Source organism: Coenobita brevimanus, chromosome 62, assembly GCF_032717465.1.
Source record: "Coenobita brevimanus isolate Jiangsu-jjx chromosome 62, ASM3271746v2, whole genome shotgun sequence".
Lineage (NCBI taxonomy): Eukaryota > Metazoa > Arthropoda > Malacostraca > Decapoda > Coenobitidae > Coenobita > Coenobita brevimanus.
This window is the reverse complement of record NC_137015.1, coordinates 399,320-424,319: the sequence shown is the minus strand read 5'-3', so window position 1 is coordinate 424,319 and position 25,000 is coordinate 399,320. Positions and strand designations below refer to the sequence as shown.

The 25,000-nt window shown below is 43.4% G+C and overlaps 1 protein-coding gene across 1 annotated transcript in view; it reads left to right on the top strand.

The window, feature by feature from the left end:
- LOC145403926 (uncharacterized) overlaps positions 1-25,000 on the top strand; it is a 407,720-nt gene that overhangs the window by 292,022 nt on the left and 90,698 nt on the right. Inside the window, exons 3-7 of the mRNA XM_080275528.1 lie at positions 14,992-15,222; positions 15,941-16,048; positions 17,616-17,770; positions 21,825-22,673; positions 23,528-23,665. Of these exons, the coding sequence (XP_080131654.1) occupies positions 14,992-15,222; positions 15,941-16,048; positions 17,616-17,770; positions 21,825-22,673; positions 23,528-23,665 (1,481 nt within the window). The remainder of the gene's footprint in view (positions 1-14,991; positions 15,223-15,940; positions 16,049-17,615; positions 17,771-21,824; positions 22,674-23,527; positions 23,666-25,000) is intronic.

Below are 25,000 nucleotides of genomic sequence, written 5' to 3'. Positions count from 1 at the left end.
CTCTCATTGTCTTCAACACACACACACTTTATCGATCTATAAGTAACTGATTACTCTCTCTCTCTCTCTCTCAAATAAATACCGTCATGTCACTGAGGTATACGTACTAATATAAACGTCTCTGCATATCTAGCATAAACATAATCGCTACCATACCTTCATAGATTCTTACCTACGCAGGTATACACTTGTAGACATAAACGGCTACACAGCTAAGCTCATCTCTCTCCCCGCCTCCACACACACACACACACACACACACACACACACACACACACACACACACACACACACACACACACACACACACACACACACACACACACACACTGAAAAACCTACATTATGCCTGATTTAAAATTCTTATGAGTGTCAGATGTTACTGTTAGGAGGGTAAGGGAGGAGGGGGAGGACATTAAGGGGGTAGGTGACGATGAGAGAGAGAGAGAGAGAGAGAGAGTGTGTGTATATGAGAGGTACTTGTATACCTAAACATATTGCAGATGTCTTGATTTCAGTATACCTCCTTTAGTCTTGTTGTCTTCTGTTATTATTTTTATTCTCGCAGTTATCCTCTGTAACTTTTACTTTTCCCCTATTGTCTCCCGCTCACATCCTTTTTCCTGCTCATTTTCCTTCTCCATTCATTCATCTTCGCTTGTGTCGTTGTCCCTCCGTTTCCTTCTGTTCTGTTCCTGCTTCCTCCTCATCCCTTCCCCCTTTTTTCCTTCTCATCATTTCTGCCTTCCTCCTCCGTCTCCTTGTGTTCTCACGGTCTTCTTTATTCCATCTCATTTTTTCCTTCCCTCTCCCTTCATCATCTCTCCTATCTTAGATCTTCCTCTCTCTCCTGTCTTTTATTATTGTTCGCCATGTATATTCTACTGTATATATATATACTGGATATCTTATCAGTTGTGGGAATACCTTTTCTGTCAGTGATTAACTTGATAATCTCCTCAGTATATTTTCCCTTCTTCATTTTTGGTCATATTTTCCGATCACTCATATTCTCTTTGTCTTGCCTTCGTCCTTCTTCGACACTCCTCTCTCCTCTTCCTTCCTTCTACCCATAGCTCTTACTTCTCTCATCCCTCTTCCCACCTTACCTCTTTTTTTTTTCCTAGTTCCTCCTTCTTATCTCATTCCCCAGCATCGCTTTCTTTTTCAGTTTCAGCTCCATTCGCTATTCTAACGCTCTCACTAACAGTATGGTATGTTTTTCTCTGTCTACCCCTCCTCGTCACTCATGTGTAAAATCTTCGTACTCCCCTTCTTCCTTTCCTCCCTCTTATCTTCATTTTTTCCCTCCTTCCTTCACTCAGTCATTCTTTCATCCATTCTTTTTACTTTCTTGAATCCCATCCTTCCTCTCATCTTCTTTCCATCTTTCCTTCCTCTCATTCTTTCATCGTATATTATTTTCCTTTTTTTTTTTTTTTACTTCCTACTCTCTTCTTTCTTATTTATCTTCTTGATTCTTCTCTCTGCGTTCGTTCGTTCGTTCGTTCCTTCCTTCCTTCGTCCAGGCCCATCCTCTTGTTTTGATCGTTAACCCTGGTTTTATGGAGGTAGGGAGGGAGGGGTGAAGGAGGTGAATAATGGAGAGAGAGAGAGAGAGAGAGAGAGAGAGAGAGAGAGAGAGAGAGAGGGAGGGAGGGAGGGAGGTGGGAAGGTGGTGAGTGAATGAGATGATATATTTCTTGACGTCCATGATTTACATGGAAAGAGAGAGAGAGAGAGAGAGAGAGAGAGAGAGCACGATACTCATTGGTCCACCACCACCTACTCCCGGGCTCTCTCGAAAATCTCGTAAAATTATAAAGATTCAGCGGTGTTTACATATGAGCCTCGGAGACATAAGAGCCTGCGTCCCATTAGTCTGACACGGCTGGATGGCCCTTATGGATGTTGCTGAGGGGTAGGGAAGAGAGGGAAGAGATGGGGAGGGAGGAGGGAGAAAAGGATGAGGAGGAGTAGAAGCAGTGAAAGAAGAGGGGAACACGAGTCAGAGGAGAAATCAGAAAGGAAGGTAGGAAAGAACTTAAAGAATTTTGGACAAGGAAGAGAGAAATAAACTCCTCTTACTCTTACTCTAGACTTCTTACCTTCTTAACTTTTCTGTCCGCTATTTCTTTCTCATTTTTCCATTCCTCCTCCTCCTCCTCCTCCTCTTCCTCCTCTTCTTCTTCCTCCTCCTCCTCCTCCTCCTGTGAAAAATGATGATGGAGGAGGAGTTAGGAAGGGGGAGGGTGGATGGAAGGAAGTGGGGAGGGGGTTGAGGCCTTAAATTGTTTGTTTGTTTGTTTTTTTATGGTAGTTCTCGCTAGACTGATGGAATTTTGAAAGCAGACGATTTTTAGGAGCGACGATTTTTGAGCACTCGATTTTGGAATATATTATGTGCCGACTATCCTGAGAGCAGAGGATTTTGTAGGCTGACAGTTTTCAGAACAGGTTTTAGTTGATTTTTAAAAGCAGACGGTTTTAAGAGTTGGTTGTAAGAGCTGACGATTTGAAATGCAGACAGTTGGAGTAGCTGGGCGATTTGGAGAGTAGACGATTTTATGCGTATACTGTTTGAAGAGTACAGTATTTTGAGCAGACAGTTTTTAAGAGTTTATTTTAATGAACAGATAGGCTATTTTTGAGAGGAGGCGGTTTTACGAGCAGCAAATTCGACTTTAACAATCTTCTGACCCATTCTTTATTCCATTCTTGTTGCCTCCAAAGCATTTTATTTTTCCGAATTTGGGAAGGTCTTCCTGAAGGCAAATGTTAAGGATGGCTGTATCTAACCCCTCCAAAAGGGAAAATCTGTCAGATCTTAATTAATTTCTCTAGGTTAGGCGGGAGTAGAATATAAACGTTATTTGTAGTGAAGGTGCTAAAATGCGAGTATTTCATGACCTGACTATTTTGCGAGACGACGGTTTAAGAAGCTTGGGTTATGAGAATACCACAGTGTGTTGTGAGTCGGCGAATTTGAGAGCAGGCGAGTTTAGAAAGACGAATTCATGAGTAGACAATTTTCAGGAAAGAGAGAGAGAGAGAGAGAGAGAGAGAGAGTTGACTTGGTTTATTGATGAAAGGTCTGAGTGGCAGCGATGGACGGAGAGAGAGAGAGAGAGAGAGAGAGAGTGTAGATTGGATTTGATTTATTGATGAAAGGTCTGAGTGGCAGCGATAGACGGAGAGAGAGAGAGAGAGAGAGAGAGAGAGAGAGTATAATGGATCTAGTTTATTGATGAAAGCCGCGTTTTCACTACGTTAAAAGTCAAGATATTTGACCAATCCTGATGGCATGTTGACTGCCGTGCTGATACCCGTTTTCGCGAGCACCAAAAGTCAAAACTATTCTGAATTTAGAGCATGACTAGCCTAAATTAGTCAGTGTTCCTCCCGAGGTATTTTGACCAATATTGACTTCTCATTTTGTAAACAAACTCAGCGCCACCGAAGTCGAGCCGAACTCGTTAGAGAAGAAAAAAGAGCTTATGGCGCATTGATACATAAAAGTGGTCCCAAATAAGTTTATTTGACATGGAGAATCGAAATTTGCTGTCAGCTGAGACCTGTTGTGGCGCCATCTAGCAGCAATTTTAGTAAAAGTTCTTCATTTAATCCCATCGACATAAAATGGCCCCATACAAGGTTATTTGACATGGTTAGTTAGTTTTTACAGCAAACTATGTGAAACAAGAGCCTTGCCGCAGGACCCAAAGCAATTTTACTCTTGTTTTTCTCTAATGTTACAACAACGTGAGGGTCTTGAAGATTTTGACAATTTTACCTTATGTCCAACAACAATGCTACAACTGCCCTTTCATCTGACGCAAAAAAAGTAAGCAAAAGCCCCGTCTGGTCGGTCACATGATGAATAATATTTAATTCCTCTGCTTGCAGAAAATCTCCCTATGCAGCCATATGGCGCACAAACGAATGTTTATAGGTGGCTCTGAGGTAAAGGCAACACAATCCTGCCGACCCGTTTCCGCGACACTCACTTGAAACTCAGTACCAGTCAAAATGGGTATCAAGATTATCTTGAAATTGTCGCGAAAACGCAACTAAATTCTGAGTGGCAGGGATGGACGGAGAGAGAGATCTTGAAATTGTCGCGAAAACGCGCAACTAAAGTCTGAGTAGCAGGGATGGACGAAGAGAGAGAGAGAGGGAGAGAGAGAGAGAGAGAGAGAGAGAGAGAGAGAGAGAGAGAGAGCACCCTCGGCCTGCAGTCCACCGGGTTGACCTTCAGATAACCCTGGCGATGCTACTACTATTACTTCAACTTTATTATTGGTGCTACTACCAGACATCAGTTATTGGCTAAGAGAAAATTTTAAAACTGGAATGGATACAACCTTCACGAATTTTCGTTCACCACCAGGGGCTTTCCTAAGTTGAATAAAATCGTCTGGATTTAGCAAGAAAAAAGTAAAGGACGTCTTCGTATTGAGTTTAATGGAAAAATTACGTATAATACTACATGATAGTTTCTTGTACTTACAAATCTTAATATATTTTTCTATTTCCTACCGCACTAAGGCATTCTTGTATTCTTTATCATTATTTTACCTGTGAATTCAGAGTGATCCTTCTGTTTGGTCGTCCCGTGTGCCTTGATCTTTGTACCGGAGCCATGTGTATCCTGGGAACTGTAGAACGGGATGTCTTTGTTTACATTCGACTTGCTGGCGTCCCCACGTGCTGCCCGTTGGCATGGTAACGAGGTGCAGGGTATATAGAGATGTTAGGGGAGGCTTCTCGTTCCTCCTCCTGCTCCTGCTTCTTCTCTTCGTCTCATTCCCTTCCCATTCCCGATCTTCAACCTTTTTCATCTGCCCATTCTCTTCCCTCATTACCCATACCTTATCGCCAACTCCTTGCCTAGCCTCGGCCCCCTACCCCCTATGACCCCATTGTAGAGACTTCATGGTGATCTATGTGATGGGAGTGTAACCCCCCAGGGTGATGGATGATGAGGTTAACTCCTCCCTCTCCCCCATGCTGATCCTCCATTTCCGCTCTACTCCTCTCCCCCCTTTCACATATCCTCCCTCCACGTCCTATTTTGGTGCTGGAGGGGCGCCTTCACGTGGTGGCACCGATATGATATAGCCGGGCGGCTTCATTTCCTTGCTTTGGAAATGTTTTCTACTCCCCCTGTTCCTCCCGTCTCATTTCCCCTATCCCCGCGGCCCGTTCTCTTATCCTTCCGCCACGTTTTATTTTCATTTTCGCTTTTCTTTATTCTCTTTCCTCCCATCATTACTCCACATTCCCCCCTCATTACCATCCCAACTCACTCCTTTCATTGTTTCCACTTCCCTCTCCGTTTCCTGCCCTCCTTTCCTTCCCGTCCCCGTTGCATTTTCCGACCCCATATTTAGCTTTCCTTCTTCCCCATTCCTTCTGATTGTCTCATCCTTTCTCCCATATCTTCCCATCTCTTAGTTTGTTGCATTTGTCTTTCCCGTCTTTCGGATCCCTCCATATCGTTTCTCCCTCCTTCTCATCCCGTTTACCCTCCTTGGCCCTTTCCTTCCCATGTTTTTCATGTCCCTTGTTCCTTATCTTCCCACACCCTTTCTTTCTCATCTCTTCTCGCTTTACTTCCCGTCCCTTCCCCCATCTCTCTCTCTCTCTCTCTCTCTCTCTCTCTCTCTCTTGCAGAAAAGAAAAGTTTTGGAGTCGAATATAAAGTAGGTCTAGCAATAAAATACTTTACGATTCATAATAGAGCTGGGAAGGGAGAGGGGGGGGGGGCAAGAGAGAGAGAGAGAGAGAGAGAGAGAGAGAGAGAGAGAGAGAGAGTTATAGTTCGAACATCAAACTACGGTACACTTGAGAGTCGTAGTTTATATCCACTCTCTAATCCATCCCTTGGCTGGAGGCAGATCGTAAATAGGGAGGCGTATTCCAAGTGGCAATAGCTATTTCGTAACATCACTTCCTTAGGGATTTATTCTGCACATTACACCTTAGTCTCCTCTTGTATGTATTGAGCCTTTATTCTTCTCACTGTACCCCGGTATCGTCTTGTTTGTTATTACTGGAAACTGTGTCGATATTTTAGCAGTATAGATAACAGAGAATTTTAGGCGTAATAGGCAAATTATATAGCTAAGAAAGAGGTGTTACGAAGTTTATGCCACATGAAACACGACCTTATGACTTAAGAATGCACGGTAGTTTTTATTCTCCTCACTTAGCCAAAAATTCTCTCTCTCTCTCTCTCTCTCTCTCTCTCTCTCTCTCTGTTTGAAAGGATTTAGAACCGCACTGTCTTACTGAGCTACTGAAAGACGAAAAACCCCGCCAAGTTATGGTGAAAACTATAAAATATTACCGTAGTAAGAAGTAAAGGCCCTTCTGTAGTCGACAGATGTAAAACCTACGACGCCTTCTTCCTTAAGGGGGCGTAGAAACTATACTTTGTTCACTTTAACTGGCCATAAAATTGCTCTCCTCCTTGAATGCGGAGTTGAAACAAATGGTGCACGCAGAATATTACTGCTGGTCACGAAGAATTGTGTGCAAAAGGATGTTGAACCATAGTCCTGTCTTATTTTTCCTTTGTTATTTGAAATAATCTGCAAAATGACGAAAATATCCGCAAAGTAATCGTGAAAGAATAAGAATGATGTGAATGCCAGACATAGAGTGAGAGCGAGCATCTAGGAAGTTCTGCTGCCTTAGGTTCATCACAAATGTCGGTTGTGTAGGCCTATAGTGTGGGGGAAGATGACGAATGGCCTACCCTTACCTTACGTCTCTCGGGAGCTGGGGAGGCTAGGGGGAGAGGGGAGAAAGGTGTGGAAAGCAGGAGAGATTGGAGAGGGGAGGGAGAGGGGGTGGAGGGTGTGAAGAAAAGTGGGAAGTGAGGGGAGAGGGATGGAGACGGCGTGGGGAGAGAAGGAAGAGGGAAGGAGGGTGAGAGAGGAGGGAAGGGAAGGGTGTGGGGAGTGAAGGGAGAGAGGAAATAGGTGTTGAGTGTGGAGGGAAGTAGATGTGGCGCGAGGGAGGTGATGACAAGGTTAGAGAGAGAGAGAGAGAGAGAGAGAGTGTAATAGTATGGATAGTTGAGCAAGGGGTAGATAAGCTCTGAATAGGAGAGTAGGAAGGAGAGAGAGAGAGAGGGGGGGTGTTCGGATTCAGTCGGAGTGGTTGATAAATTAGGATCGAATTCAGAGGTTGGAGATTGCAGATAGGATCAAATTCTACCCAAAAAAGAATCCAATTCTATTCAGGTAGAATCAAATCTCATTCTCAGCAGTAGTTGTTTTAGAAGATTAAGAAAAGGAATGAAACCTTCACATGGCCAGATCTTCTCTACAGTTTTATTCCAGTTTACGCCAAATGCTTTTATTTACTAGAGATTTGAATCATAGGAGCCTGGGTTGGGATTATCGTATGTACGGTCGAATCCCCGTCGTAACTAAGATATGTTTTTACAGGAAGAACTAAACGAGGGAAGACTGTGCACACCTTTCATGATCTTCCAGCAGATCAAAGTTATAACCTGCAGTGATTTTCCTCTCGTAACTAAGATCTTTTCATGGTGCTAGAACAGGAGACAAAGGAAAATTCGACAGCCTTCCTTGTCCATCCTTCATATAAAAACTGAGTTACGACAGGAAATTGATCGTAAGTGCGTTTGTGTATCCCGGCGTCGTATGCACGGAGTGACATGCTGAAAGTTGTCGTTCCCTTCTTTGTTTAGCCTAAATTAATCTAACCTAACCGAGCCTAAACTAAATTAACCTTAATTCACGAAATAACATTTCACAGTCTGCCTGTAATATATACTGTATATATATATATATATATATATATATATATATATATATATATATATATATATATATATATATATATATAATATACCATACATGTCGGCGGGTCTTTTGGTAGATCGGTAAAGTCTGCTTTTATGAAATTCAAATCCTTAAACTGTTCCCTGCCCCAGCGGGGATTTGACCTAGATCCGGTAGGACTGCAGGTCACCTCTCTACCGATTGAGCCACCGTCTCCCCCAAATATAGTGTACTTGAGGTAACACGCAGATACTTTCAACAAAGCATCTAAAGGGGCACTTGGCGCATGCGAACTGAACGGAACTCTAACTTCCAGGTAATTCACTCCGTGCATACGACACCTGTCCTGGATGTTCAGTGTGTCATCGTTAACTCTCTCATGGTCGTGAGAACTCTAGTACCAAAATATTGCACCTAACGCCCGACGATCTTTTTATGGCAGCGTTAGTGACAGGAGTCAGTGTGTTAAAGGTTAGGGAAGACATGGAGAGAGAGAGAGAGAGAGGCGTAGCGCAATGGAAACACACACAGTAGTAGTGGGCCAGCGAGATAAATAAATATAGATGCAAGACATTTTATTATTATTTTTTTTCAGGTCGAAGTTAAATGGGAAGGGTACGAACGCGTGTGGAACGGCCCCTCAGAGTTGTAAACCCGGTGGATGGCCAATAAAGTTAGCAAGTTTCAGAATACAGCATCCATCTCAGCCTCGTCTAATTTCTCTTCGTTCGGATGCCGGTTCTCTCTCTCTCTCTCTCTCTCTCTCTCATTGTCTTCATCCTTGCCTCACTAATCCCATTGTGTTCACATATTACTGCATTTCTTTCACTGCCTCACTTTCTCTTTATATCACTCTCTCTGGCTTTAGTTACGTAAGATTTTTCCTGCCAAAAGTTTCCACATCCTTTTTCTTTATATTTACCTTTTTGTTATTGCTTTTGTTTTTTTTCCCTCTTTTAGTGCCTTATTTCCTGTTTCCTGTTATATTTACGACCTTCATATTCAGGCAGCACCATTAGTTCCATTCTGTTGACTTAGATTTTATATTCGTTTCCTGTCAGTTCCCCGGTTGTAAGTCTAGCAAACTGTTCTAATTTCCTTTCTGCCAACTCCTATCAGTATCTTTCTACTTTCTTCGACTTGACACACTTCTCCCATACTAAATCTTCCAAGCTCTTCATTATTTTCTACTAACCCTCCTTTGTTCTAACCCTCCTTTGTTCTTCCTGACACAGACTTTATACATCCTCCTACCAAGCCCCATCCCATAAGCCCAACCAAACTCCAGTAGTCAAGTTTTACATTCTTTGCCGCCAACCTCTCCATGTTCCTTCCTACTTCCATTGGTTTTCACCAACGTCTCCCTTGCCAACTCTTTTATTTCTTCATTCTTTCCTGTCAACTCCACTTAGCTCCTTTCTTCTTCCACTAATTTTGCTTGCCGCCACTCCTCTGAATCTGTGCCAACATCCTCGAAATATAAGCAAGACTCTTCCAGTTCTTCCTTTTCTGCCAAATCCATTTTCTTGCTTTTTGCCTCTACTTCTTTTTCCTCCTGCCTCTGTCTTGCCAGTCCCTCAGAATACACTTTCTTTTATGCCAACTTTTTTTTTTTTTTTTCGCTCCAGCGTCCATAGATTTCACCTTCCTGTTCTCTTCCAGCTGTTCATTCTTGTCTACCAGCTCCCTTTTGTTCCTTCCAGCTTCCATCGACATATCAGCTTTTAACTTCGCAACTCATCCAGTTATTCATTCTTTTGTATTGGCTCATTTTTGTTCCAACTTCTATTGACCTTCCCTCTCGCCACACCTCAGAGTCTTTGCCATCATCCTTGAAATCCAAAGCCGAATTGTTCTTCTTTTTATCTGTCTATTGCCAGACGTATTAATCCCTCAGAGGGTAGCCACGAAAAAATCTCCTCCACATCACCCTGTTCTCTGCCATTTTCCTGCCCACCCTCCATCTCCCACCCCCCTCTCTCATAGATAACTCCATTCCATCCCTTCATCTCATCCTTGGTCTCCGTCTCCTCTCTCCTGCCATGTCACTCAGATCCTTTTCAAGTCAGTCTCCATTCTCCATCCTCTCCACTCTTCTTGTCGTTTTATAAAACCTCAGTACGCAAAGGTGTGAGGAAGACTGTCATTCATGGAACACCTTTCCTAAAGCCATGCCAGCCCTTCTGAAGCCAAGAAAGAGATAGGAATTGTAATAACAAATTATTTGAAACCGAGCCAAAAGCATACTGGAAATTCATTAGTGGTGTTTTCTAACATAAATCAGAAAATGTTATTGGCAGACAAATCCATGTATCTCCCTCAGCAACCCCCTTTCAACCTTTACAACCCCCTAGCATCTCTGCCTTGCCTTACGAAAAGTCCTTCAGTTTCGTTAACAACCCTTCTTCAACCTTCACAACTTATACCATCTCCCTTCATTTCCTAAAACCCCCGCATCGCTGCCTCCCAGTATTCCACCCCGAGTTTTACCAATCCTGCAGCTGCCCTTATCTGTCTTCTTAATCTTCCTCAAACCCAAAGCAAATTCCCCACCCCCTTAATCTCAACAAACCCATTTCAGCTCATGCCAGCGTTATCTTTTCACCTACTCATGTTTTTTCTTCCTCAAACCCTTATTAACCATTAAGAGCCCCAACTCGCCCTTCAGCCTCACAACCCCCTAGCAACCCATTCACTCCCCAACTTCCAACCCCTTACCACATTTGTCCCTGAGCAGATTTCTTGCTCCCTGAATCCCCCTCAACCCTCCTCGGCACCCCTCCCCCCTCAACCCTTAGCATCCCCCGGTAGTCGTCTCCTGGCGCTGAGTCCTCCCCTACTCTCACAACTCCCTTCAACCACCTTCAACCTCCTGAACCCACAGCAACCCCCCACCCCCCCAGACAACCGAGTGTAGTCGGTACGAGCACCCTAGACAACACGGGCCGGCCGCTCTCGCAGATTTATCTCTCAACTTGTGTGTGCTTTACGCCGGATTTGCATACGCTGGCAGGGCAAGGGAAGGGGGGATGGTTATATAGACGGGGGGGTGTAGATAGAAGAGATAGGGAGAAAGACAGAGTGGGGAGATAGGAATATGGAGGAAGAAGAATGGAGGACAGTGAGGAGGAGGAGAGGAAGGAAGGAGGATGCGGAGAGGAGAAGATGGTGGGCAGATGTGAGGTGAGATGAAGAAGGGTGGAAGAAAGGGGAGGTATGGAGGGGAAAATTTGGGAAGAGGGAGAAGGGTAGGTGTTATATGGGAGGAGAGAGGGAGAAAAGGAATGAGGAACGGAGGAGTTAGGCAGATAGGGGGAGGAGGGAAAAATGGAGGGAGAGGGAGATAGAAGAATGGGGAGGGAAGGAAAGGAAAGGATGTATAGGGGAGAAGAAAGGGAAGGAGGGAATGAGCGGGAGAGGTGAGAGAGGGACAGGGAGGGGGTTAAGGAGGATGAGGAGGAAGGATACAAGGGTGAAGGTATTTGCATAGACTAGGGGAGGGGGAGGGGAAGGAAAATGGGATGTTTATATTGGAGGGAGAAGGATAGAAGGAACAGGACGGGGGGAGAGAGAAAATGGCAGGATGTAGGAGAGGGGAGGGAAGAGGTAGGGGAGCGGAAGAGTTTCATTGGAGGGAGAGGGAGGGAGGAAGGGTAAGAAATTGAAGAGAGAGAGAGAGAGAGAGAGAGAGAGAGAGAGAGAGAGAGAGAGCCGGCCTAGCACAACGATAAAGTAAGGAATGAAGGAATGGGGAACTTTGCAAGAGAGAGAAAGGGAATGAGGGAGGGGGGGGGATAGAGTGAGTGAGTTAGGGGGAGGGGTTGTGTGGAAATAAAAGAGGTAATGAAAGAAGAGTGGAGCAGGGCATAAGATTGGAAGGAATTGAGAGAGAGAGAGAGAGAGAGAGAGAGAGAGAGAGAGAGAGAGAGAGAGAGAGAGAGAGAGGAGAGAAGGATTATGGAAATTAGGATAAGATGACGTGGGAGGAGGCGAGAAGGGAGAGGGTAGGGAGGGAGGGAGGGAAAGAAGGTAGGTAGAAGGAGGGGGAGGAAGAGAAGGAAAGGAGAGAGGGATTGATTGAGGGAAAGAAGACAGGGAACGAGAAATGGAGAGGGGAGGAGAGAGTGATAAAGGAAAAAAAGATGAGAAGAAATTAGAGAGAGAGACTGTGTGTGTGTGTGTGTGTGTGTGTGTGTGTGTGTGTGTGTGTGTGTGTGTGTGTGTGTGTGTGTGTGTGGGAGGAAGGTGGAGCTGACCTATAACCCTTCCCCAACCTCCACTCCACCATCTTGTATTGTTACCTCTCTCTCTCTCTCTCTCTCTCTCTCTCTCTCTCTCTCTCTCTCTCTCTCTCTCTCTCTCTCTCTCTCTTCCTTAATTCCTTCCTACCTTATTCTCCCCATAGTCCGTCCTGTTGTATGCGAGTTGGGTATGCATAAGGCCCCCATGTATTATAGATGCCCACGCATACCTTAATGTTCTTGACAGAGAGAGAGACAGAGACAGAGAGAGAATGTTCACCTTGCTCCACAATGTTCTTTAATTAATCATACGTTATTCTGCAATTGACGTGTTCAGTTGCTAAACCTTTGCTTACTTTCACAATCATATTCCCTTATCATGACCCCGTTTTTTACTCTTAGCGTCTTCACAGCATGCTTATTACCCCCCCCCCCTTCTCTCTCTCTCTCTCTCTCTCCTTGCAGCCATTATACGGATTTAATCACTTTTGGGGAGAGTTCGAGCTGGCGGGGTTAGATATAGCTCTCATTAATCCCTCGAATGTGAGGCCTTTATTAAGGTGACTAAAGTTGTCCCGAGGTAGCAAGAATAATTGAAATATATTGTCAGTTAACTAAAGGGGTTAATTAAGTCAGTATCTGTCCTTTCCAGTTGTAAAAGAACTGAAAAAAATCGTCTCCAGATAGCAAGAATAATTACCGGTTATAAAATATCATTTACCTGGAGTGGTTTATGAGTTCAGTCTCTCCAGTTATATAAAAAAAAAAATAATGAAATTGTTCATTTGTAACGAGTAAAATATGAAAATACGTAATCGCACCAAAGGGGTTAAACGTGCTTCCTCTGAAACGTGCATCATTTCTACCTGCTTCCTGTGTACGTACGTGCGTGTTCGTGATTGCTGCCCACGTTCGTGTGTGCGTGGTGTTTGCCTTCTGGGTTGGTGTGTGGCGGTGGTGGTGGTGATGAGGAATGTGTGTGTGTGTGTGTGTGTGTGTGTGTTAAAGGGAAATGTGTTGCGTGATGGGAAGAGTGTGTGTGTGGGTGTTTGTTAAATGTTTGTGAGTTGGTAGCATGCGGTTTGGAGTGGCGTGTGGTGATTGATGATAGTAATGAGATGAGTCTTCGTTGTGGTTGGTGGAGGATGAAGATGGTGGTTGGTGGTAGTGGTGTAGGTAATGAGTCGATGTGTACGGTGAGGTTGAGAGGGAGATGTAATATGTGGTGGTGGTGGTGGTGGTGTGGAGTCACGTTATGTCGGGGGTGAGGAGTGGATGTTGAGGAGGAAAGTGATGCGATATTATGTGTAGTGTGTTGTTATAAAGAGGATGAGGGAGGTAGGTAAATGACGTGATGAGTGAAGAGGTGTGGTAGTGTGTAATATGGTAATGTGATGTGTTCGGGATGATGTGTGGTGTGATGGTATGGAGAGGTGTAGTAGTGTGTAACAGTGATGTGATGTGTTAAGTTGATTTGTTGTGTGGTGGAATGGAGAGGATGAGGTAGGAGGGCAAGTTAAATGGTTAAATGGTGAGAGGAGAGGTGTGGTGGTGTGCAGTGAAAGTAATGCATTGTGTGGTGGGATGTGGAGTTGGTGCAGAGAGTGTGAGGTAGAGAGGCAAGTGAGGTGATGAGTAGAGAGGTATGATGGTGCTGTGGGTGGGGGGATAATGTTGGATCTCTGGTGTGCCTGTGTAGTGGTGGAAGTGAGATGAAACGTCGTTATGGAAGGGATGAAGAGGAGGATGGTGTATGTGGTGAGGTGTGTTGAAACGGAGAGGGTGAAGTGATATGGGGTGTGGAATTTTATAGGATCGGCAGAAAGTAGAATAATATAGAAATGGAGAATTTAGGCATACAGCCATACACTTACTCTGTGGATGCACTTATTTTTTTACTGTTTTTTTTCTTACATGAAACAGATGAATAGAATGTTTATGTTATATTTGCCCTAAAATACTGTCTACGTTGATTTCTAGTTTAGGTGTATTGTGTTTAAGAAATCGATGAATGTGGACGCGAATGTGCAATAATTGCCCTATCCTAACTAAATGATACCAGTCGCGTCGAGATACATGTCCAGTCTCTTTTTAAAGATAATTATGCTACCACTCTCAGTCATATTCCTAGGGAGTTTATTCCATTCACTTACAACAGAGTAAGTGAAAGAAGTTTTTGGTTGTATCAAGATTAGCCGTTCTTGCTTGCAACTTCATACCATTTCCTTTAGTTACAGTCTTGGCAATATCTGTGAATAGCATGCGTGAATCAATATCACTAAAGCCTTACAGAAGCTTAAATCATTCAATTAGCTGTCCTCTGAGTCTCGAGATATGGTTTATTCCTCAGGGACGGGATTAACTTGGTAACCCTACGCAGGACCGCTTCGAGTATTTCTATATCTTTGACCAGGTGAGGCGCCCAAAATTGCACTGCAAACTCTAAGTGTGTCCTGACTATGCATTTGTGTATATGTATATATATATATATATATATATATATATATATATATATATATATATATATATAAAGAGAGAGAGAGAGAGAGAGGATGATGCAAGAAAGCAAATCCTAATGTAATCAGCTGCTCCCACCTCGAAAAAAAATGATTCCCAACCCAGTTCGGTTAACTTAACCTAACTGGACCTTACTTAATCTGACAGTGTAATCTGATTTAATCTAATGTAAAGTAGTCTTATTTATCCTAACCTAACCTAACCAAATTCTCTTTCCCTTGTAGTACAAGAACACGCAAAGGATATTAATTGAACAGGAGTTGCTGAGAGAGAGAGAGAGAGAGGGGGGGGAGGGGGAGGGGGGAGTAGTGGGATGAGAGGGAGAGAGCTAAACAAAAGGTATCAGCAAAAAATAAATCCACAAATAAAATCACATTATATTCAGACCCAGTTTTCTTCTTTTTATTGAACAGTACGATGGAACGCAAGAGATCCTGGTTGAGCCCGAATTGCTTCGAAACTGTGCAATGGGCGACGGACCGGAGTACCAATGGACCATGTGGGACGAGGAGGGTGGACGAGTGGTCATGAGCCCCTCCACACGATTGGACAACCCCACCCTCCTACTCCATCCCGTCTATGATCACGCCTGGCCTAGATGGATTGACTGGCTTGGATTACTAACTAACAACACTTTGAATGAGGTAAGATGCTGGATTCATAAAGCTTCGTAAGCTTGTAAGTGTTATAACCCAAGCCTCTAACTCCACCCCATCTTCTGTCATGCATGTTGTCAGTGGACTGATTGGCATCCCTAATGATGTGGTGAATAAGGTATCAGATTCTGTAAGAGTTTTATATTTTCTTTAATATCGCCCACTTGGCTACAGTAAACTTCACAAGCAGACTTAAAGGATTATAAAAATGAAGAGAGACAAAACCATATTTCATAATACTGTCACTCATCAGCGTAGAAGAATCACCATTAGAAGTGGTGGTTAAACTTGATAATAGTTGAATCATTTTCTTTTTATGTTTAGGTGAATATTTGTGTACGAAGTTAGTATACCGTACATACTGTTCATATGAAATTTGTCGTATTACTATAACCCGATCGAGTTCTTCCAATCTAACCAAATGTAACCATAGTTCATTTGCATACTAACATAGTAACTTAATCAAGATCCTCCTACCCTAACCAAAGCTTACGTATTTTACTAAATTACCCAACCTAGCTTACAGGTAGTTCACCTCATAACGTACGTACGGCTAGATTGGGTTAGTGTGTTGACAGGGATGTGTACATATTTAAAATAAGCACGTAATATTGTGGATATATCGTATTGAAACCCATAGGCCAAGAGAAATTTTTCAGTTCATGTTGGTGTGATTTGAATCACCTTATAATACTTTTTATTGTAGTTGTACTTCAACTTAAGAAAGAGCTATCGTTTAGAACAGGTTAAAGAGTGGTGGATCAACCCCTGGAAATCGGTCTCTACAGAGCTGATTATTTACAGTCGTCTGGAGGTACCAAGAATAAAATAGAAAATATGATATGGGAGTGAGGGGCGAATTTTCTTTTCATTTTCAGTCATTTCGATGAAGTCCCATTATGACTCTGCTCTGTCCATGCTAACTTGGCCTAAAGCTGCCATCTCTTAATATTTTTCGTTGATATGTAACAAGAAATTAATACTTTGATATGATGATAGTTGCAGAAAAATGTGGAAAGGATATAGAGCCGTAGTATTGTCTTCCTTGTCACCGAACTGCGAAAAAAGAGCTACAAAATAAGGAAATTATTCACCGAGATAAGGTAAACGAGTAACCAAAGAGACTTATTCCCACCTAATCCAAGGCTCATCGAATATCATGCACTGAGTATTCATGTTTTGAGAGTGCTCTAGTTCCCTCCAGATGAAGATAAGCTGACTGTAGTTCTTAACACATTAACTTGGCCCAGATTTCCATCCTTTTGTAGCTTATTTCACCTAGCTCTGTGGCAGAAAAAGATAATATTACGACTTAACGTCGATCTCATAACAGTCTTCCTGGCTAGCTTCATATCCTGGTGTTCATCCATTATTTTGATGAGTTAGCTGATGGTGTTTACTCTGTTGAGAATGGAAATGAGCGGCTCGGACCAACCTGGCCCGACCCGATCCAATCGCCACGCAATGGAGAAGCTAATAACTTTACTCCTATGTGAAGTAGGGTTGATATTCTTTCCGCATGTGATACATTCATTCAGTAAATTTTATCAGCTAAAAACTTACCCATAAAGTGTAGGAACCCCTAGGAAACTCGAGTTTTCCAAGGGAGTGTTCGTCTGTAAGCAGTGAATGCCTCAATTACGAAATCAAATTAAAAATGATTATCTGTCGTAACACTGTTTTTTGGCATCAGCTCTAGCAGTTAAATATCGGAGATTCCGCCTGTAATTTTACATTAACGTTTTTGCTGTGTACTGATGGTGAAATCAAGGGAAAACATCCCATATCTGGTTTTGATTATCTCATCAGTAACCACGTCTTTATTGTTTCAGTTTCGATGACATGGCAGGTTGGCAGCGGAGATTGTAGAATTTAGTGTTGCGCGTGTGATGAATGCTAGGGCACCTTGCTTTACACCAGCACTCACATACCGTTGGAACCTATGTATCTCAGACAATCCCTGAGCTATATTATCGTTTTCACTTTTATGTGTGTGTGTGTGTGTGTGTGTGTGTGTGTGTGTGTGTGTGTGTGTGTGTGTGTGTGTGTGTTGGGGGGGTGTATATAAGAGAATGTCTTTAAGTATATATCATTGTTCAGCAGCCATCATGAAAAATTAATATATCAGAGGGAGTTTGTGAAAACATAGCACTCCCTTGCACGTCCAGCGCTCACAAAGTGCACTTTACTGGTAATCAAGCATTCAAGATGGAGAGATGACAAATTTAGGCATTGTCAGAGTGAACAGACTATAGTAACCAAGGAAATTTACATCTCATATGTCGTGTTCATCAAATAAATGCGGTTGCAGCTTAATATTTAACTTGTAGGATTGGCCCAGTTCCACCACGTAAAAACAGATCGACTATACTTCCCCCCAGGATATGATGGTGACCCGGTCTGGCGTGAACGAGCCAGTTATGGACAGCTCTCTGAAGGACGGTGTATATGAAGCCCAGCTGGCCATCAGGGAGACCGGCACACCTGTACATGCTTCCTATAACACCACCTTCAGTGTGGTGGCAATACGCCTTAGGTGAGTGGTCACCATGTTTTATTTATGTTTATGAATTATGCTGATATCTCTGAAGAAAAGGGAAACATGAAATATCCCAGGCGCTTTCATATAGACTGCTTACATCATCCTGGAATGTTGTCGGAAGGACACAAGTCAAGAGTGAGAGCAGTGGAAATGAGTTATTTAAGAGGAGCCTGTGGAGTCACATGGAGAGACAGGCTGACGAATGAGGATATAAAGGAGCGTTGTGGTGTGGATGTGGATGTGATAGGAAGCGTTATGAGGAACACACTGAGGTGGTTTGGCCATGTGGAGAGGATGGAGGGTGAAAGACTGACGAAGAGAATATATGTGAGGGAGGGGGAGGCCGAGGATGAGATGGAGGGATGGGGTGGAGAGGTATATGAGAGAGGGGGGTGTGAGTTGGGAGCAGGGCAGTGAGATGGCGGGGGACAGGGCGACTTGGAGGCGATTTGTTTGTGGCCACCCCAAACGGGATTGAGGCGTCTGGCAGTAGATAGATAGATAGATAGTATAGAATATACTGATATTGAAGGAAACGGGGAGACATGAAATATCCCAAGCGCTTTCAGTACACAAGAGGGGGGACCTCTGAAAATTGTCAACCACCAGATGTCTCTTACTGTTAACAGCTTGTACGCCGCGAGTATTTATTCATTTACCGTGATTTTACTCTGTTAATATGAGAACCTGTGTAGCAAAATACCATCATACACTATTGAAGTATTCAAAATGTTTCGTAACAAAAATATAACAGAGGAGAATACATTGCTCTCGTTGTTTTATTTCCCCGAAAATGAAACCCGAATTTTGAGAACTTGGCACTTAAATATTTCATTTTGTCGTTTTTAAAGAAGTTGCTTCAAAGCTGAGTTATATCTTGCCTCCTGAAATGTTTGATTTATACTGTAGTTTTAGCCAAGCACTTGTTTTGTTTGTGTCAGTCTCTCTTTCGACAGGAATTTAGTGTATGATGTATTAAGTGATTCAACATCAGCCATTCGAGCTCAGAGACAGTCCCCGTTCCAAGATCTGAAAGTGGTGGTAGTGCGTTTTCCAAGGGGAATAAGTCATGATCATATCTTGGAACTGGGACTGTCTCTGAGCTGGGATGGCTGATGTAGAATAATTTAATTTTTTATTTCCTTTGTTTTTTCTTCCTCCATTCATTGTCCCTTAAAAAAAAATTATATCCAAAGTTACATCTTAAATTTCCCTCATGATGTTTATATCATTTGAATATCGAGATGGTTTTATCAGTAACACACCAAAGGATACTGAAGTGCAGTATGCTGAGTAAATCGCTAAGGAAGAGGTGTTACGAAACCGGCAAATGAAGAACCGTCGCGTAGTGAAGGGGTTGGTTAAAAGAATGGGGAGAGGAGGTTGGTAAGAGTCAAGAAACTCGGATGACAGGAAAAAGAGATGGAGGATGGGCGAGTCTCTCTCTCTCTCTCTCTCTCTCTCTCTCTCTCTCTCTCACACACACACACACACACACACACACACACACACACACACACACACACACACACACACACACACACACACACACACACACACACACACACACACACACACACACACACACACACACACACCCACACACACACACACACACACACACACACACACACACACACACACACACACACACACACACACACACACACACACACACACACACACACACACACACACACACACACACACACACACACACACACACACACACACACACACACACACACACACACTCCTCCCATGCCTTTTCCCTCCCCTCCCCTCCCTCACCTGGTACAGCACGCAATGTTAGGGAGGGGGAGGGAGTTTACATGGGTGGAGGGGAAAAAGAACAGCAAATGAAAATGGAGATAAGTACAGTGAGAAAGAGAGAGGCATGACGAAGAAGAATGGGAGAGAAGAGAGGGAAGTGATGAAGGAATCGAAAAGGGTGGAGGGAGGAGAGAGGGGTGAGGGGAAGATATAGGAAGGAATGTATGACTGAATAGGAAGGGGTTAATGGAAGGAATGAAGGAAAGGGAGGAAGAGAGGGAAGGGAAGACTGAAGAAGTGGAGGGTAGTTGGAATGAGTGAAGAATACGAAGAATAGAAAGGAAGAAAGCGAGGAATGAGGAGAGGGAAGGGAGAAGTGGGTAGTAGGAGGAATGACAGTAGAAAGAGAGGAAAGAAACGAGAGGAACGGAAAGTAAACAGGAGAGAAGATGGTGAGAGGAAATAGGGAATGGGGAGGCGGAGCTGGAAGGGATTGGAAAGATAGGGGCATTAATAGGAAGTGGAGGGAGGGGGAGACTCGTTACTTCAGGCTCCTGTTACCCATTTTAGCTTAATAAAATGGTCTGTCGTTAACTGGAAGAGAATACTAGAAATGCCTCCACACTGAAAATGGTTATTGGTCGCATGGTAAGCACAGTCAGGCTCTTACATTCTCTCAGTTAAATGTAATCGTCTGATGTTAGAGTAGTATACTAGAGTTGTACCGACCATGAGAGGGTTACGAGGGTAAAGGGTAGAAACTCGTATATGTGGGTAGGGGGAAAGGGGGATAGAATATAATGTGGGGGCAGTGGGTGGGGGAGGGGAGTGGTAAAGATAGCTATATAGGAGGATAGGGGGACCTAAGTAGTGTTGGGGTAAGGGTATATGGGGTGTGTGTTTGATGGGAGGGAGTATGGAGTGGTTTGGGGGAAGGAGTACGAAAGATTTAAGTTTGGGAAGGTTGTGAGGGGTGGGGTAGAGGGATTGGGAGGGGAGGGGGAATATAAGTAGTGTGGAGACTAGGGGGATATGGGGGTATGAGGTGAGGGGATGTGGGGTAGGGGTATGAGGGGTGGGGTAGAAGGATATGAAGGGGAGGATGATGTAAGTGAGGAGGGTATGGGGGATATGAGGGAAGGGGTTTTAGGGTGGGGTGGGGTGGGGGGTAGTGGAGTAGGCTAGCGTGCCACACGACATAGCCCTTGTACAGTATACAGTATGTAGTGGCCATTATGCATGCGTCACCTGTTTGTAAATGTGAATATTACAAGCCCTGTATGAAGACGAATAACGTACCTCTTTTACCTATTTTCTTTTTCTTTCTCTTCATCTTGTACCTAACATAATTTTTCTCTTACCTGGCATAATTCTTATTCTTTTCTTACTTAACATGTCTTTCCTTTTCCTAGCACATTGTCCCTCGTTTGCCAGTTTTGTCTTTTTCCTCTTACCAAGCTTTTTCTCTTTCATATTTACTTTTTTTTTTTTTACCCCTAACAGTTTTTCCTTCGTTACTTCATTATCCTCTTTTCATCTTTCTTTGTCGTTTTCTGTTAGTTTTCTTTTGTGTGTGTGTGTGTGTGTGTGTGTGTGTGTGTGTGTGTGTGTGTGTGTGTGTGTGTCCTTGCTTTCACTTATTTTTCTTCTTTATTTATTTATTTATTTTTTTTTACCTTTTCTCCCATCTCATTCGCGGAGCGAGTTAAAATTACAAGCTTGTATGGAGGAGTATATCCTGCCTCTTTTACTTAGCTTTTTTTTTTTCCATTCCGTCCTTTTTTTTCGCACCTGCCGGGTGTTGTAATTATGTATGTCTCCCTCTCCGTATTTATCTGCGTCTTTGTGTACTTCTTCATGTACGTCTGTATATTTATGTCTGTCTGCCGTTATCAGTTTGCTTCTCTCTCATGTATCTGCCTCTCATCCTTCTCCACCCCAGCCTAAACGCCCTTTTCTAATCTCCTACATATGGCCAGATTCGTGGGAGGAACGAAATTAGGGGCAGACACCACATCAAACGTAGCCTAAACAATTTTCCTCTATATTTCTCATTTTTACATGATAAAAATCCAACCCTTTTTAATGTGTTTGTCTATGTATGTTTATCTTTCAGTATGTCTATATTTCTGTGTCTGTCTGTCCGTTTATATATCTGTCCGTGTGTCTGCCTGTTCATGTATTTATCCATCTACCAGTCTGCGTGTCTGTCAACAGAACATCCTTTCATCTCAGTCTGAGCCTGTCAAAATCTTTATTATTCTCTCCTCCACAGGGCCCGATTCATGGGTGGAACGGAACGAGAGGTAGATGCGACATCCAACATCACCCTACTTGTAGAAGTCACTACCCCTACCCCAAACTACACGATCAAGTGGGGGTGCGCACCCGACCACCTCCCTGATAGTCTTTGCTTCGAGGATCCCAGCGTTTGGAAGACCTTCACCAGATTCACATACAAGGAAGAAGATCTGCTTACTCGAATGCACCACCTTTGGGATATCATGTATAATGATGGTGGAAGCTATGGTAATTATGATGGGAGTTACGGGGATGACGGGAGCTGTGGTGATCCTGGTAGTTACGGTGACGATGGCGATGATAATTCTGATGGTTCTCAAGATTGGTCAAGTCCCCCAAGGTCTCACAAATACCACTACTCGAGCCCCGCTAATTCCTACCACCGCTACTTGAAATCCTACGAGCATTTGATGTCCCAGTATGGCGTTCATTTTCAACGCCAACCGAAGTTCAACGAAGACTCCGGGACCAGAAGTAACCCATCGGATCAACGCTACTCGAGATCCAGTGAGAATGTCAATTTCAGAAGTACTCCTGCATATAAACGCCCCACCAAAAGTAAGCCCTCTAACCAACACTATCGAAGATCAAGCGAGCATTTCAGTTCCTCAGATGATCCTCCTCAACGCAATTCAAGGTCCCAAAAGGATTCCAATGCCAGTAGTGATTCATCATCATCATCACCATCTCAACGCCACCGAAGATCCCACGAGAACACGCCCAACGACGGTCCCCCTTCGTCGCCTCCTTCAGGAACTACATCGAGTCAGAAGGCGGACGCCCAGACCCTGAGCGAATCTGGAATCCTTCACACAGGGCACAGGTACATTTATTTTTTTATGTATTTATGTATTTATTTTTTATTTATCCCGAATTAAGTGATGAGAGAGTAAGCCTAGCCTGTGAGGTTGAGTAAGGATTCAGCAGGCAGGAATGGTGTGTGCATGTGTGACCATTTCACTGGACATACTGTTAATTAGTTCTCCCTCCATTGTGCTTTTCTCGTCCCTTGCTTTCTAGACTTTACCTCACGCCGGTGAGAAAGAGAGATTAGGATGATGATGATTCGTGAGAAGAGATTAAACAGTGAAAAGAGAGAGGAGAGACTGGACAGAACAGACTCACTGGGGAGGGGAAGAAGCAAGGTAGTGTTCGATTATAGATGTACAGTATGTATGTTGATTTTACTTTTGACCTACCGAACCATGGAATGCCTTTCTCTTTATAGTTGTACCATCCACAAACGATTTTAATGAGCTTAGAGAGATTTTAAACTGGCAGGTTGGATATAACCTTAATATGCTCTCTCAGCATTAGTGAGTTTATTCAGTTTAGGAGAGAGATTTCAAACAGGAGGGTTAGATAGTCTTAATAAACCCCCTCAGTACGAGAGACCTTTTCCAAGCTGAATAAAATAGTCTAGAGACAACATTACTTAGATAAAATGACTACCTGTATTCAAGGGATTTCTTAAGTAGATATATGTCTATGGCACGTTATTTCTATTCAAGGGAATTCTTTAGTAGATATATATATCTATGGCACGTTATTCCTGTGTCCGCACAGGTTCATAGACCACCACCTTCCCAGCTTTCAGCCTCGCAATGCCCCTCACAAACTTTCGGTTCTCCATCGACGAATTGTTTTTATGGCATATTATTTCTGTCTCCCTCTCAGGTACATAGAGACCATCACCTTTCCCGCCTCCAGCCTTGCCTTGCCTCTCACACATTACCGCTTCTCTGTCGACGTTCGGCACCGCTTCAGATCATCCGTAGACTCACAGCTGATAGTTCTCAAGCACACGAGAGACAGGTAAAGGACTTTTTTTCTTTTTTTTTAATTATAAGCTATTATATAGAGAAGCATTTGACAAGAATTTGGCTTTTTTTTTTTTTTACTTGGATGTAGGTGTATTGGGTGGGAGATGCATCTGTAAAGGAAAATGCCAAAGAAGTAGGTGCTGCTTGACTTGAGGAGTGAGAATTCCGAGGACTTCATTGATATGTGAATGATCGCGTGAACCTTTCCACAGGGCATGCTGTTGATGTGATAGGAAGCGTTATGAGGAACACACTGAGGTGGTTTGGCCATGTGGAGAGGATGGAGGGTGAAAGACTGACGAAGAGAATGTATGTGAGTGAGGTGGAGGGGGGAAGAGGGAGGGGGAGGCCGAGGATGAGATGGAGAGATGGGGTGGAGAGGTATATGAGAGAGGGGGGGTGTGAGCTGGGAGCAGGGCAGTGAAATGGCGGGGGACAGGGCGACTTGGAGGCGATTTGTTTGTGGCCACTCCAAACGGGATTGAGGCGTCTGGCAATAGATATATAGATGGTGATGGTGATGAGTTTTTGCTGTTATATCATCTGTAGTTAATTATGTATGAAGAGACACATGACAAGGGTTGGGCACACTTTTTTTTTTTACTTGTAAGACAAAAAAGTAACAAGAGGGAAGAAAGATGGATATTGTTATGAAGGCCTCGATGCACACAAGAGGTATGGGTATGGATGATGGAAGAGGGTGGCATGTAGGTGTGTTAATGCCCACATTAACGTATGAGTGTAAGTCTTGGGTTTGGGATGTATGAAAAGAGTACAAGCAGTGAAAAACTGAATTGGTGGCCTTTTCATTCGATGGGATTTTTTTAGGTTATTCAAACGATTTTATTCAGCCCTGGAGACACTTTCCGAGTAGGAAGAGTTAGATATAAAGTCCACTTCATTAACTTTATTTCTCGGGTGGTCCTAGAAGCTGAGTAATTATGGTGATGGTGGTGATGATAGTGTTCAAAAAGTGGAATAATGATAGTAATGAGTAATCGAAGTAGAAGGACAATTTACACACACACACACACACACACACACACACACACACACACACACACACACACACACACACACACACACACACACACACACACACACACACACACACACACACACACACACACACACACACACACACACACACACACACACACACCCTGGAGATTAGAATAGATGTGGAAATGATTTGTTGATTGGCTTGGACGAGAAATTGAAAGGAGGATGAGAAATGGGAAAAGGAAAGAGGTGGAGAACGAGGAGGAGGAGTGTTTGGTGTGGAAAACAAAATGGAAATGAGCCGAGTATGTATGATGGGAAGGGG